General features: G+C 50.6%; 4 protein-coding genes across 5 annotated transcripts; 3 read left to right on the top strand and 1 right to left on the bottom strand.

Moving 5' to 3' along the window:
• Positions 1-70: 70 nt before the first annotated feature.
• PV06_01440 (uncharacterized protein) lies at positions 71-4,172 on the top strand. Its single transcript, XM_016402044.1, has one exon. It carries the CDS (start codon positions 520-522, stop codon positions 3,883-3,885), a length of 3,366 nt encoding a protein of 1,121 aa, XP_016269097.1. The 5' UTR covers positions 71-519; the 3' UTR covers positions 3,886-4,172.
• A 229-nt stretch (positions 4,173-4,401) lies between these two features.
• On the bottom strand, positions 4,402-6,825 carry PV06_01439. Of its 2 annotated transcripts, XM_016402043.1 has the most exons (7): positions 6,127-6,825; positions 5,956-6,015; positions 5,788-5,904; positions 5,701-5,732; positions 5,535-5,652; positions 5,284-5,480; positions 4,402-5,232 (listed from the first exon to the last, which is right to left on the bottom strand). In XM_016402043.1, the coding sequence occupies exons 1-7, from the start codon at positions 6,251-6,253 to the stop codon at positions 4,804-4,806; spliced, it is 1,080 nt and encodes a 359-aa protein (XP_016269096.1). In that variant the 5' UTR covers positions 6,254-6,825; the 3' UTR covers positions 4,402-4,803. The 2 variants fall into 2 exon arrangements, with proteins under 2 accessions (XP_016269096.1, XP_016269095.1); XM_016402042.1 differs by having other exon boundaries at positions 5,535-5,732.
• Positions 6,826-7,856: 1,031 nt separating this feature from the next.
• On the top strand, positions 7,857-9,192 carry PV06_01438 (uncharacterized protein). The gene is made up of 2 exons (XM_016402041.1): positions 7,857-8,201; positions 8,253-9,192. Exons 1-2 carry the CDS (start codon positions 7,868-7,870, stop codon positions 9,119-9,121), a joined length of 1,203 nt encoding a protein of 400 aa, XP_016269094.1. The 5' UTR covers positions 7,857-7,867; the 3' UTR covers positions 9,122-9,192.
• Positions 9,193-9,874: 682 nt separating this feature from the next.
• On the top strand, positions 9,875-13,071 carry PV06_01437 (uncharacterized protein). The gene is made up of 2 exons (XM_016402040.1): positions 9,875-11,186; positions 11,237-13,071. The coding sequence occupies exons 1-2, from the start codon at positions 10,773-10,775 to the stop codon at positions 12,323-12,325; spliced, it is 1,503 nt and encodes a 500-aa protein (XP_016269093.1). The 5' UTR covers positions 9,875-10,772; the 3' UTR covers positions 12,326-13,071.
• Positions 13,072-13,083: the final 12 nt, after the last annotated feature.

The raw sequence follows: 13,083 nt of genomic DNA, 5'->3' as shown, positions 1-13,083 counted from the left end.
CGCGAGCCCCTCCTTATCCTTTCCTCTCCGCTCGCTCCTCGCTTCTACACATCAGCACGGAGTTAACGACAACGACTTACTCGTACCTAGAGTTACTAAACATACAGCGCAGCTCGACTTCCTGAAGATTCGCTCATCTGTTTCACCTTCAATCATCGTTCTCACTTTCGAATCTTCGCGGCTGGTCACTTGTCAGGATATTTTGCCCTGTGGACGTTGTACAATGATGATGTGATTGACCTGTCGGACGTGGATCACCTACATCTACCGTCCTCCCTCTCCATAAGCGCTGCTGCTGCCTGCATCAATCAATGACTCGTCTATGCTAACCCAGGCTTTCCCAAACACCTCTGCATCACTCCGTGTGCCTCAGAGGACCAGTATCGTATCCCATCGACGCCTCAGCCTTCTCTTGCCCACCTGCGCCTTGACGCCCTAGGAACTTCACTTCGCCGCTTCGTCGTCCCGCTGTCGCTTCTCAGACTCTGAAATAGCGAACTCGATAGTACTCTTGGAAAGATGCCCGTTTACGTGGGGACAGCCATTATTCGAGCACGACGGCCATCATCGGTTCAGGCCAGGACATTGTGGTGGTGGAGCCGCCACTCTAGTGAACCACAGCACTCATATGGCGATAACTTCGAAGAACGTGTGGCAAGACACCACAAGATGTTGAGGTCCAGATACTCAAAAGCCTTTGCACGAAGAGTCTTACGGGAGAAAAAGGTCAACCTGCACTGGTTTGGACGTGGCAATCATCGATTCTGGGACAACAGATACTGTGCATACCAACCTCCGACCACGGATCCTGCTAAGGATTCCAAAAGTGAGAAACAGTCTCACGAAGGACGGGAGGGCGAATCTGAGAACCCAGAGGACGTCAGTTTCGAGTCGTTTCGAGCTAGGATAGACCGTGCTATTGCAGAAGACCCTCACGGATGCCTCTTCGGGAGGCCGTCGCATGTTCGTCAAACTCCCAGGCATTCATCCTTTGATCCGTTCTCTTGGGAATCCAGAAGTAATTTCGAGACAAATGACAAGATTAACGCACCCGAAACTACTAGAGCACGAGTTGCGAACACGGATTCTGTGGCCGACTCACCAGCATCGTCATCTAACCCGGAAACAAGATCGCCATTTGCAGCGAAAAGTGACACTCCCTGTTCAGAGAAGAATGCCCAAGCCATGGAAACCAAAAGCGAAATGGAGTATGTTTACGATCCCATCTCAATGAGAAAGGTGCCTAGGGATACCAGTCCTTCGAGGCACGAAAAGGCTTCCTTAGTCGACGTGTTCTTTTCAGAACATGGAGTCGAGATTCCCGTCAAGACATACAAGTCGCACAAAGTATATGGCTATGGCACATCGGAGCCAAGCTTAGACGGCTCAAAGTCCGATGAAATCAAAGATTGTGGCACAAAAAGCCTGGAGAGTTCGAGGAAGCAGAACTTACGCGAGCTGATGTTCAGAACGAAAGGAAACAGTCTGGATACCTCTGCCCAGTTTACCGAGATGACAGATATCCAAGCTCTAGAGGAAGCAGGAGATCGAGGGCTCCCTAACAACAAGAAACGTGAATCTCCAGCTCCAGACGACAGTACTCCATTGTTCTCGGGCACAACGTATGAGGCCAAAAGTGCGATTCACATCAATGCGAGTGCGAAGAAGGATGACTGGTTGGCAAAGGAGGGGTTTCGAACCCATGGCTTGTACGGGAATGATGAAAAAGCAAGGGAACCTCTGGAGACATCTACCAAAGGTTATGTCGGCTTTCGAAAGCAGACCGAGAAGGATCATGTTGCGGTCGAAGAGGTCTTGTCACATCCTCCAGGAGAGACCACCAATCCCATACTTGAACCGGCATTGGATAGAATTCAAGCAGCGCCCGGGCCTGAGCCAGGAAATGATGTCCGCTTGCTCGAAACATCACTGGATCGTCACCTGAAGCAGGACGGTACCTTGAACTCTGACATCACGAGCCCACCAACAGACAAGATATTCAGAGACTCCATACCAAGTACAGAAGAAGACATGGATCTCTTGCGAGCCAGTGACGTTCGTGCCGCGACTCGAACATCTCGACACACAAAGCAGGAAGTAGAAAACAGGAAAAAGGCGACAAGAGAAGAGATGGAGCACACCTGGACGACACTTGAGGATGATTTCAAAGATAGACGCGATGATGCGACAACGACAAAACCCGAGACTGCGTGGACACCAGCAAATCACAGTCTCGACGATGTCCGGAGTCATATTCGCGGCTATGTTGATGGTATTATGGCGAAGACGAAGCAATCAATGGGGGCCTTGAACAGCAATTATGATAGCTATGTCCGACTCGTTGGACGAAGCAAGTGGGCGGACTTGACCAAAAGGCTCGTTTTCAAAGATGAGGCCTTGAGCAAGACGCCTTCAATATTTACAGCAAAGCCACAGAATCCGTCCAAGTCCTCAACACCGGATCCAGAAGTCGCTGAAGCCGTGGAAGAGCGTGACGGACGTACGACATCCCTTAGGGAAGCTACCGCCAGGGCGAGGAGAGAGTGGGAGAAGACCGAAACTCAACTCTCAAAGCTGTCTAACAACATTCGGGCTATATACGAGGATGAATACGGGTCGATCAACGTTGACCATCGCCAACCTAGCCCATCGGAAGATCTAGGGCAAACCATTGCATCAAGATCGTCAGATCCTGCCCGCGCAACATATCTACCGCCCCTTCTCAATGCCACTGTGAAACCGGGAGTCGTGACCGATCCTGTCGTTGACGCCCATGTCAACACTTTCGAGCCAAAGTACGCAGAGCTTGTCGATGCAGCAAAGGCAGTACGCAGAGAGCTCCACGAGGCTAAGATGGCACTTCGGGCGATTGAGTCGGGAAGACCATCGCATGTGTGGACTGTTCCTTCTTCGGCGGACTTCAATTTTGGCAAGAAAAGAATCACCTTCAAAGCACAAGTTGTTGGTGCCTCCGAACCGGAAATCCCTGCTCCTGGTGACGATCCAATGACAAAGCCTGATGGCAAAGTAATTCGTGTTGATGCAGCCAGCACGCGCGGCAAGGATGAAACGGTGCCGGAGCCCGTATTCACAGAATCAGGCTCGCCAGAGTGGAACGACGAACAGATCCCCCCCATCGAATCTCTGAGGACGAGAGAAAGCGATGCTCCATATCTGAGTTTGGTTTATGACCACTCGACAGAGAAAGTTATCGTGTCGCCAGTAAACGAACCGTCGCATATGCCGAACAAGAGAGCAGATCTCGTTGAAGTTCTTGGGCGACTTAAGCATGCACCCGAGTTCTTGAAGCATTTTACCACATTGAAGCAGGCAGAGTACTCCCTTGTTGATGGTGGAGAGGATATGCTGGTCTTTGTGAAGAAGTCGACGAGGCACGTGCCACCGAAGCCGCTCAGTGACACGAACGCAGGTTCCGACAAGCCTGCATCGACCAAAGCGGACCGGCATGCCGCGACGGTTCTTGATGAAATACCGGCGGAGATTGAGACCCCTGGTCCGGCAGCTCCCACCGCACCGACCCCGTCGAGTCCGAAAGCGAACACTCGGGCAAAGGTCAAGAGACAAGAAGACGTCTTCTCCGGCACCCTTCGTCCTGGCGAAGAGGCGGCTCCTCGGAACGACGAGGCAGGGTACGAGGAGGACAGCCTTGGCCGCCGCTTCACCCGCCGCCTCAGGGTCATTTGCCTGACGGTGGCGTCCTTGGGCGCCGGAGCTTACATCATTGGCTTCGTGGCCGAAGGGCTAGGGGCACAGGCACAGCGGCAGAATGGTGTCGCAGAAGACGGTCAAGTGTCAGGCCCCAGGAAGAGGATCGTCATGACGGGCCAGAGACCGGGCATCTTCAGTACCGAGAGCTCGAGATGAAGATGTCGGTCGACGAACGCCTCTTTTTTTTTGGTCTGGACGGGCATGTTCCGAAAATTGAAACTCAGAAACGATTCGATCAAGTGGTGGTGGTGATGATGTTGATTACGACCGCGACGACGATGAGGGGCAGTTGCTGTATTACCAAAAGGAAGAAAGGAGGACGAACGTCGTCGTCGTCGATCATGTCTTTGAGCCCGAGTTATCATTTTAAGTACTTTAAGGTCAGGGTCGGTTGGTCGATGGGCTCAGCCACGCCCTCTCTCTCTCTTCTCATTGTTATTCACCTGGGTATTCCCTAGTTGGGTGCTTGTAGTACGAGTCTATAGTAGCATCAAGTCCTCTCCTGAAAATTGGAATTCGTTGCATTGTGGGAACATGTCCTTGCTCTGCTTAGCAACTGACAGTCTCCCTGTACCACGAAATCATAACTACTATCAAGGTATCGAAAGCGTGTAGCTGGATGATACACATGTTGTCATGTATACAACCCCAACGTTATCATCAACGGAATGCTTGATCCACTAAGCCAATAAGGATGTTATTTCTCGACTGCCCAGAATCATACTCGTTTGTTTACAATACAAAAATAAAAAAATAAAAATTCAAGAGCATTATTCTCCTTTGCCGTCACCTTCCCCGGAGCCTAGGAAGGCGTCAAAGAATCCGCTCCTCGTCCCGATACATTCTTTGATGAAGCCTCTACCAATCTCTGACTTCTCCAAGCGACCTCCTTCTGCGCCTCGCTCTCTGCAGATCTCCCAGCCGCAAAACCTGCGCACAAACACAGATATCATTCTTCCTATTTGAACTTCTGAGTGCTCTTCGCGCAGTTGTCAAGGTTCGTGTCCTACTGTCATGACCTATCATGCCTCATTCACCGCTAACATCAACAGCTCATCATTGAGCGCCCGCTATTTACGCGTAGTTGGCCTGGGCGCTGGGCATACTCTCGGTCTCTGGCTTGTAATCAACTGAAGTTGAAGGAAGCTCGGTCTTTGGGGCGGAGGGGAAGTCGCCTTCTTTGATTGAAGATTTGGCAGTGGTTGGAGATGGGATTCTCTGTCTGGCACTGCCAATGGCCTCCTGGGCCTTAGCAGTGGCGGTACCGGTGTATTGCTTCACTGTCTCGAAACCCCTGCTCGTGTGCTGAGCAGTCAAATCCTTGATCTGATTGGTCTGTTGGCCGATGACTTCTCCCGCATATTCAAGCTGAGCGTCGATGACCTCCTTGTTCTCGACATAGATCAATGGGCCTAGGAATACGACGCAGGTGAAGAAGAGAGACAAACCCCAGAAAGGAAGGAGTTTGATCAGGTAGTAGGTCAAGAAAGCGGAGAAGAAGGCCTAGGAGTGTTAGGTTTATCGAAGAATGCAATAAATAGATAGGTTACTCACAGTTGCTGTGACTGGAATGTTCTCAGCAAAGACGATGCGTTGACCCTCGATGACGAAAAAGTTGATAAGATTTTCGAGATCATCGAGAGAGGATTCGAGAGTCTCCTTTGGGATTTTGTAGTAACGGCGAGGTCGAACCGCACCTGCGACGCCAGAGCCCATCAGAGCTTTACTGGAAGCCTCAGCCAGGGTAACCACTGTTGTGAAGGTCAGCATCTTTCAAACCCATCCGCAATTGCTCCTCGACGTACCACCAAGAGTCATCCAGGTGATCTTCAACACATAGCGCAGGATCGGGAGGTATCGGCAGGCGAAGATGAAGGCGACGGCAGACAAAAAGGTCAAGCCAGTGGCTCTCTTGTTCTTCCACTGAAAACTGTCAGTGGTGCCCCCCAAAAAAGGTCCGCCATTACTTACACTCAACAGGGTGTAGAAGAAGGAATGATAGTCTGTAGGCACATGTTAGAAACGGAACACAATAGAGTAGTGTGTCTTATCCCATACGTGTCAAGGGAGTATCGTTGGCAGCAGTGTAGGACGGTGGTCGACGAGAATTCGCCAGATCACTGAACTCGGAAGCGGTGGCACCAGCCTCGTTCTTGACAGATGTTGCAACCGGGCCTGATCCTGGTTTTCAGTATTTGTGGATTTTCTTAAAGTCGAGTGCCCTACCATTGACAATGTTCTGGGTGATGGGGTGATTCTGCACGGTGTTGACGGCGGCCGCTGCATCTAAGGGCAATTAGAAGGGTGAAGAAGGAGATTGAGGTATGAGAACTATATCGTTGTCAGTTTACGTCCGCAGTGTGACGGCGGTAGCTTCGGATTGTGTGCGTACCTTACTGCTCACGACGGTGTCTTTGAGCGGCGTGCCATTGGTGGCAGGAGCTGCTGCCGGGGACTTGTCGACAGTCGACATGTCGGTGTGTGTTGGAAGATCCTCTGAAGTGAGAAGATCACCTTGAGACATTGCGTCGTGGGACAGGGGAGACTGGCTGTGGGTTTTGTGCTCAAACGCGAACAGCTACAGGCTCGAGAAAGGAGGTTTGATGAATACGACAGCCAAGAATGGGAGATTGAAGGCTATGATGATCCAAATGATCGAAGAAGAATTAATTGTAGAATGGGAAGATGGTGGAAAGTTGGAAAGGAGGAGAGGGAATGATGAGGACAAGGACGGGAATAAGTTGTGCAAGGAAACCAAACTTGGTGGCAGTTTTTTTTGCTGTAGGAACGAACAAGCCACGGTTGGTGTCTCTGACGCAACTGCCCCAGTATTGATCGTATTAATTCACTCCCTTAGGCTGCCCTTGACATCATTTCTCTAGGGGGCAATAAAGACTACTAGGTACGAGGTACCTAAGTAGGTATTAAAATACAGGGACCACAGGCACTCCTGATAATTTTCTCCCTCCTGTCGCGTGCACACTTTCACCAGCTGCGAATGGTACCAAACATGCTGAAGGAACGCTGTGGCATGTGTGAAATATGCCCTAGAGATATGCATCTACCGTTCCCGAGTATACTGCACCACCATCACACCATTTGACACAGTTCAATAGTTGCCTATTTATACGGAGTAACAAATCGTCATTTTAGGTGTTTCGGGACAGCCTAGAAGATTCTCCGGGCCATTCACTCAGTCCCTCGTAATTCGTATAGTACTGTACAGTAGATATCTACCTATGACTAGCCCGTAGAATGTTCCCGACTCTACGGCTGACAGTACACAATCCAGACTTCTGGGATGAGCAGAAGAAGGATCGCCTCAGTGACAGGAAACATTTCATCATTCCCTTCAGCCACTTGTAGCCTTTGTACTCGATCTATGTATCTCTCAATACTCGTATTCCGTTCACAATCCGAATCTGTTTTCTGACATGTGATAATTCTTGGCAGCCAATCCTCCAATGCGAGAACCTCTATATGCCTATCTTTACCTTGTAGGGTGTACAGAGTACATATACGATATACTGTACAGTACTCCGTACTTCTGTGTATAATTATCAGTGGTGTATCTTTACTAGGCTTTCTTTCTGGTCGGCGAGTATGGTTCCTTGGTACACTTCCCATCAAAACTCAGAAGAAGAATTCATCGAGTTGTTTACATTTGACATGAATGGATAAGTCTGTGCGCAGCAACCGCTAACAATAAAAATCGAAGATGGGTACAGACTATCACCAAGGTCCACCATGACAAGGACTGTCCTCGGATACTCGTACCTGCAGCACATATTCTGTACTGTAGCTACTTGATCGTGCTGATGAGTGCGTCACCGGAACGGTCCCAATGATTTGGTCAGAAAAATCTTGATTTCATTTTGCGATTCTCCGTCCGGCTTGTTGACAACACTGGCTGACTCTCGGACCCCTTCGCAACAGGGCGATGACTATAGGGTGTTCGTCGTGACACAAAGTCGGAGAATAGAAAGAATATGACGTCGAAGTTGAAATACACAAACATCGAGATTACGGTCGCTTCGAGTAGTTCTTGTAGAAGTCCGTATCCATATGTACCTGACTGATAGAGCCAGTGCGGCCCTTCTTCGTGAGTAAAAGCGGCATCACTTAACCAAAGGCGCCCATGCAATGCATCCTGCAGGGATCCGAAGTTACGTCCACGATCACCTCACCCCACCAATCATCCACCTACATGTCTGCACCATCAATACCGAATCTCAATACTCTACGCCGGGGAGGCTTGCGAGGAAGAGTTCGAGGCCGTGGCGGTTCGGGTGCGGGTGCTGGGACCACGGCTGCGAAGGGAATCCAGCATGATACTATCGTACAAAATACCGATCATGATGCAGCCACGTCTCGTCTTAGTGCAGTTGATGCCGGCTATCTCGAAGACCCCTTTGCACACCTGCTGACTCCTACGGAAGGCGTGTCGAGACGGCTGCCTTTGATGAATCGAGGTAGGAATAGAAGTTGACGTCTGACCGAACTTCACCATTAACTGACGCAAGGCACTTACGCGAGAACCACCGGAATTGACAGGATCGTGGATGCTTTTCTATCTGCGACAGGAAATTCTCACAAGCAGATCGTTTCGTTGGGTGCAGGAAGTGACACAAGATATTTTCGGCTCAAGCAGGCGCGAAGAGATGTGGCCATCACCTACCACGAGATTGACTTTGAGGCCAATACGCGGCGAAAGGTCAATCAACTACGGAGTCCTGCATTTTCGGCGGCGGCAAAGAACCTTGCAGGTGTTGACATGCACGCTCACCAGGTCGAGATTTCCGACGACGGTGCCATGTTGACGTCTCCCGAGTACATCATCCACTCACGAGATCTTCGTCAACTTCCTCATCAAGAGGCAGGCTTGACTGGCCTGGATACGAGCTTACCGACGCTCATCATCTCGGAATGCTGCCTCATCTACCTGCCACCAGACGATGCAGACGCGGTATTACGGTACTTTTCCAATTTATTTCCCTCGGGAACTCCCTTGGCCATCGTGATATACGAACCTATTCGGCCCCATGACTCATTCGGCAAGACGATGGTCAACAATCTCATGAATAGAGGTATACAGTTAAAGACGCTGGAAAAGTATGCTGGTCTAGCCGAGCAACGGGCCAGGTTGGAAACCCATGGTTTCAAGAGCGGTGAAGCTGGGACTTTGGGGGGCTCAAGGTCTGTTGATGTCGACTTTATCTGGCGAGAATGGGTGGACGGTGGTGAGAAGGAACGGATCGATGGCTTAGAGTGGATGGATGAGGTTGAAGAATTTGTTCTGCTGGCGAAACACTACTGCATCTCATGGGGTTGGCGAGGATACGGCGAAGATGGGAACTGGCGAAGTCTTCCATCCACCATTCCTACCACTTAGATAGGATGAATTTGTTGTTGGCATAAAGCACGCACGCATGACGAAATGTTTACCCAGCTAGTAGTTCCTTGTTTCTCCGTGAACCGATTGAAGACGATCTTTGCGATCTTTACGGAGTACACTGTGTTGATATGACTATCGATAAAATGAGATGCTGTACGTACAGGAACCCGAAGTGATGATAGCAACTGCAGTGTGAGTAGATGAACGGTTCATCTACAGAGTATTCAGCTATCTACTTGACAGCCATCGACGTCACTATCATCCACCGTACACACCCACAAACACTGCAAGCACCCATACGGAAGAAAAACATCATCATGATTGCATTCCCGCCTTCAACCTTTCACTCCGGCCGTGCGAGCTTGTCAGTTTCTGCCAACTCATGCCATCAAATCTACGCGACCCCGGCATGTCAACAATCATATGATTATCATCTTGCAGCAATAATGTCAGTGGTTCGCTAAAATTCATCACATTATTGACTGGGTCATTTCTTCTGATCCACGATACGACTACGGAGTACGGAGTATCAGTACTCACATGGACTTTTCTGTTCTTTGTACTGCACTGCAGAGAAATGATGTCCTGTACCCTGTTGGCCTGATCTGCTATGCGGAATTTCTTCCCCAGGACCAGCCAAATTCGTACAATGGAGTACAATCTCCCCCCTTGTTGGTCGCCACTTGTTGATGATCGGCCTCTCGCTCTACCTTAAGAATTAGCCATGGCGCGACGCAAAACACAATCCCCAGGACAAGACCCCAGCAAGGGGGCCAAGATTGGTTCATGAAACTTCCATTCACCTCGGTAGTGTTGATGGTCTTGCAAGCTCGTCGTGTCATCTTGGGACCTGAAGCTCTGGTCGAGTCGATTGCATCGAGAAGACATTCCAACCGCAGCGGTGACACTATCGCATGATTCCCTTGGAGCGGTCTGGTTCTCAAGCAAGGACCAAGTCGTCGAATTCTTGGAACGACTCGAACTCTTCAAGAAGTGCCACCGAGATTGCGCTTCCCAGTAACGAGGATTTCCATGCAGCTCGAAGTTGCACTCCACCGCAATCGGCGGTTGAAGCTATGCTGCCCAGATGAGGTACCCATTGTCATTTGCCTGCAGCGGACATTGCTGGTCCGTCCAAGCTTTAAGCTGTTGTAAGGGCGATTTCTGATTTGCTGCACGAAATTTGACGGTGGTTAAGCGGGCCGCGGCTTTGGCGCGGTCTCGAGTGACATCCCTGACTCTCCCCCCTCGGTGAGATAAACAGTGGATCTGGACATGCGCCAGCCTTGCATGGCTCGAAAGCCGTTTGCGATGGTTTACCCTTCGTCAACAGGCCAATTTGCACTCGAGCTTCGTTTGGGCCTTCGATCTGCGCTCTCCTTTACCCTCTTCACCTCTTTGAGTTGAGTAAAACTCGTCCACTCCTTTCTGGTGTCTCTGTTTCTCTCGTCGTCGCTGGACTTGTCGTCGTCGATCTGGTGTTTTGCTATTGCGCAAATCTGCTCTGCGAGCACCCACGTTCTTTACAACAACCACTGACCCTAGTCGCTCATTCCGAGTCCACCACGGCGATCGCCAACCCGATACTCACGCCCCCTCAGAGACTTTGCAGTAAAACTTCTGTCGATTATCTTGGTACACTCACTCAATGCGCAAACGAACCTTCACGTCGAGCGCAACGGCGCTGCTGCTTCTCACGGCTTCCGTGGTCAGCGCAAAGCATGGTGTTCACGATCATCTCGAATCGCTTCACAAACGACACCGCGCCAACCGCCAGTTGGATGCGCGATCAACCGCTGAGAATGGCGCACACGGTGTTGAACTGAGGTCGACCGCGGAGACAACATCCAAGGCACCGATTGAGAAGCGAGGTGGACAATGCGCCTTTCCCACAGATGCTGGTTTGGTCGCAGTGACTCCAGGAGAACAGAATGCAGGGTGGGCTATGAGCCCTAACCAGCCTTGTACGCCTGGAAACTACTGTCCATACGCTTGCCCACCAGGTCAAGTTATGATGCAGTGGGATCCCAGTGCGACATCATATTCGTATCCAAAGTCAATGGTCAGTAGGCCGCTCAAGATACCTGGGTGCATTGAGCTAATCTCAAACAGAACGGCGGTTTGTATTGCGACGACAATGGCAACATTCAGAAGCCCTTCCCAGACAAACCATATTGCCAATCTACCGCCACCAACATTGGTGTACAGAACAACGCGGGCGGTGTCGTATCTTTCTGTCAGACCGTGCTTCCTGGCAATGAAGCCATGCTTATCCCAACTTCCGTGACCGATTTTGCCACTCTCGCTGTTCCGGGCACCAACTACTGGTGTGGGACTGCAGCTCACTACTACATCAATCCTCCTGGAATCGACACTGACACGGCCTGTGTCTGGGGTACGCACGCCAACCCTTTCGGTAACTGGTCCCCCTACGTGGCTGGTGCCAATGTCGATAATTCTGGAAACACATTTATCAAGCTGGGGTGGAACCCGATCTATCTCGAGCCGGCCACACCTTTCCGCAATAACATGCCAGACTGGGGTGTAAAGATCGATTGTCCCAATGGCGGCTGCCACGGCCTTCCCTGCTCGATTGATCCTAGCCAGAACCAGGTCAACCAGATGATCGGCAGTGCCACCGATGGCGCCGGTGGTGGCGCATTTTGCGTGGTCACCGTAGACCAGGGAGCAACCGCAAACTTTGTCGTATTCAACACGGGAGGTTCGCAGACCGACAACAACAGCGGCGGCAGTAGCAGCAGCAGCAGCAGCAACAGCGGGGGCCCTTCAAGTGGCTGGAACAAGGGTGGTCAGTTCTACCAGTCGACCAGCGTTGCGGCAACAACGACTAGCAGCTCGACATCATCCAGCACCACAACCTCGGAATCTAGCACTACCAGCGCCTGGACATCGTCCTCTACCACCACAAGCTCGACGAACGCCCGGGCCTCGACGTCTGCCAGCAGCACCTGGCACTCCAGAGCGCCGACGCACTCGCCCTACTATTCCATGTTCAACTCAACAACGCCGACGGGGAGCCATGGCCACAGCTCCGCCGAAGCCACCGCCACTCCCGCCGGACCCAGCTCGTCAGCTCAACCTTCGGTGCTATCAGCAACCGGAGCTGCCTCGTCAATCCAGATTTCTTCTGTTGTTGGCCTACTCTCCGCTCTGGCCTTTTACGCCGTGGCAGCATTGTAAAGCTCTGTTAACCCACACCGTGTTGTTTGCAGAAGAGGCGTTTGTATTCCGAGCAGTAATGTGGTTCTCGGAGCCGCCTCTAGCGCAGCTGGACTTGCAAAGTGAACACTTTTGGTTATACTCCGATGTGTACGGAGAGGAGTAGCTATCAATATCGATATCTATGTCGGGCTGGACCACCTTTTGGGAACCGATGTTTTTTTTTGTTTTCAACTTTTACAAACGTCGATACCCATTTTGTTGTTGGAGATATTGTTGCCTTTTTGGAAATAACAACCAGCCAACCTTTTGTTTCCTCTGTTCAGGAGAGAGGAAACCCATTCTGGTAATGCCGGCTACAGAAGTTTATGTTTTTGTTCGAGCACATGGTCATTTTCATTCCACATCCACCCGCACACACTCATCTTTGATTATTCTTGTGGATAAAAAGTCGACTACATAGGGGAAATTCGAGCCAGAGGAGGGGAATTTTTTCCTGTTGATGTACCCCGGAGTATTTGTCCCCCCCGGTGAGGAGGAGGGTTCATGTATGTTGTTTGAAGGCCTTGTTGGATTCTGTTTTTGGTTTCCTAACGATATCCACGTTTGGGTTTTATTTTGGAGGAGAGATGACAAGAAGTGAGTGATAGTAGGCACGTTTTGAGGGAGGGTACATATGGAGTATATATATATATACAGACAGTACACTACGAGTACTTTTAGCTAAGGTAGTTGAATTGTAATGTAAAATATTGCAATACTTTTTAGAAAATTACGGA

Source organism: Exophiala oligosperma, assembly GCF_000835515.1.
Source record: "Exophiala oligosperma strain CBS 72588 unplaced genomic scaffold supercont1.1, whole genome shotgun sequence".
Taxonomy (NCBI): domain Eukaryota; kingdom Fungi; phylum Ascomycota; class Eurotiomycetes; order Chaetothyriales; family Herpotrichiellaceae; genus Exophiala; species Exophiala oligosperma.
The sequence above is the reverse complement of the archived record's forward strand: the minus strand, read 5'-3'. Positions and strand labels throughout refer to the sequence as shown.

Excerpts from the sequence above, each read along its gene's own strand:
- PV06_01439 (XM_016402042.1), bottom strand. The coding sequence starts at position 6,253 with ATGTCTCAAGGTGATCTTCTCACTTCAGAGGATCTTCCAACACACACC. Across the intron at positions 6,016-6,126 it reads CAAAGACACCGTCGTGAGCA|ATGCAGCGGCCGCCGTCAAC; the intron begins GTAAGGTACGCA and ends AATTGCCCTTAG. Across the intron at positions 5,905-5,955 it reads CACCCAGAACATTGTCAATG|GCCCGGTTGCAACATCTGTC; the intron begins GTAGGGCACTCG and ends AACCAGGATCAG.
- PV06_01438 (XM_016402041.1), top strand. The coding sequence starts at position 7,868 with ATGCAATGCATCCTGCAGGGATCCGAAGTTACGTCCACGATCACCTCA. Across the intron at positions 8,202-8,252 it reads GCTGCCTTTGATGAATCGAG|GCACTTACGCGAGAACCACC; the intron begins GTAGGAATAGAA and ends AACTGACGCAAG.
- PV06_01437 (XM_016402040.1), top strand. The coding sequence starts at position 10,773 with ATGCGCAAACGAACCTTCACGTCGAGCGCAACGGCGCTGCTGCTTCTC. Across the intron at positions 11,187-11,236 it reads ATTCGTATCCAAAGTCAATG|AACGGCGGTTTGTATTGCGA; the intron begins GTCAGTAGGCCG and ends AATCTCAAACAG.
- PV06_01440 (XM_016402044.1), top strand. The coding sequence starts at position 520 with ATGCCCGTTTACGTGGGGACAGCCATTATTCGAGCACGACGGCCATCA.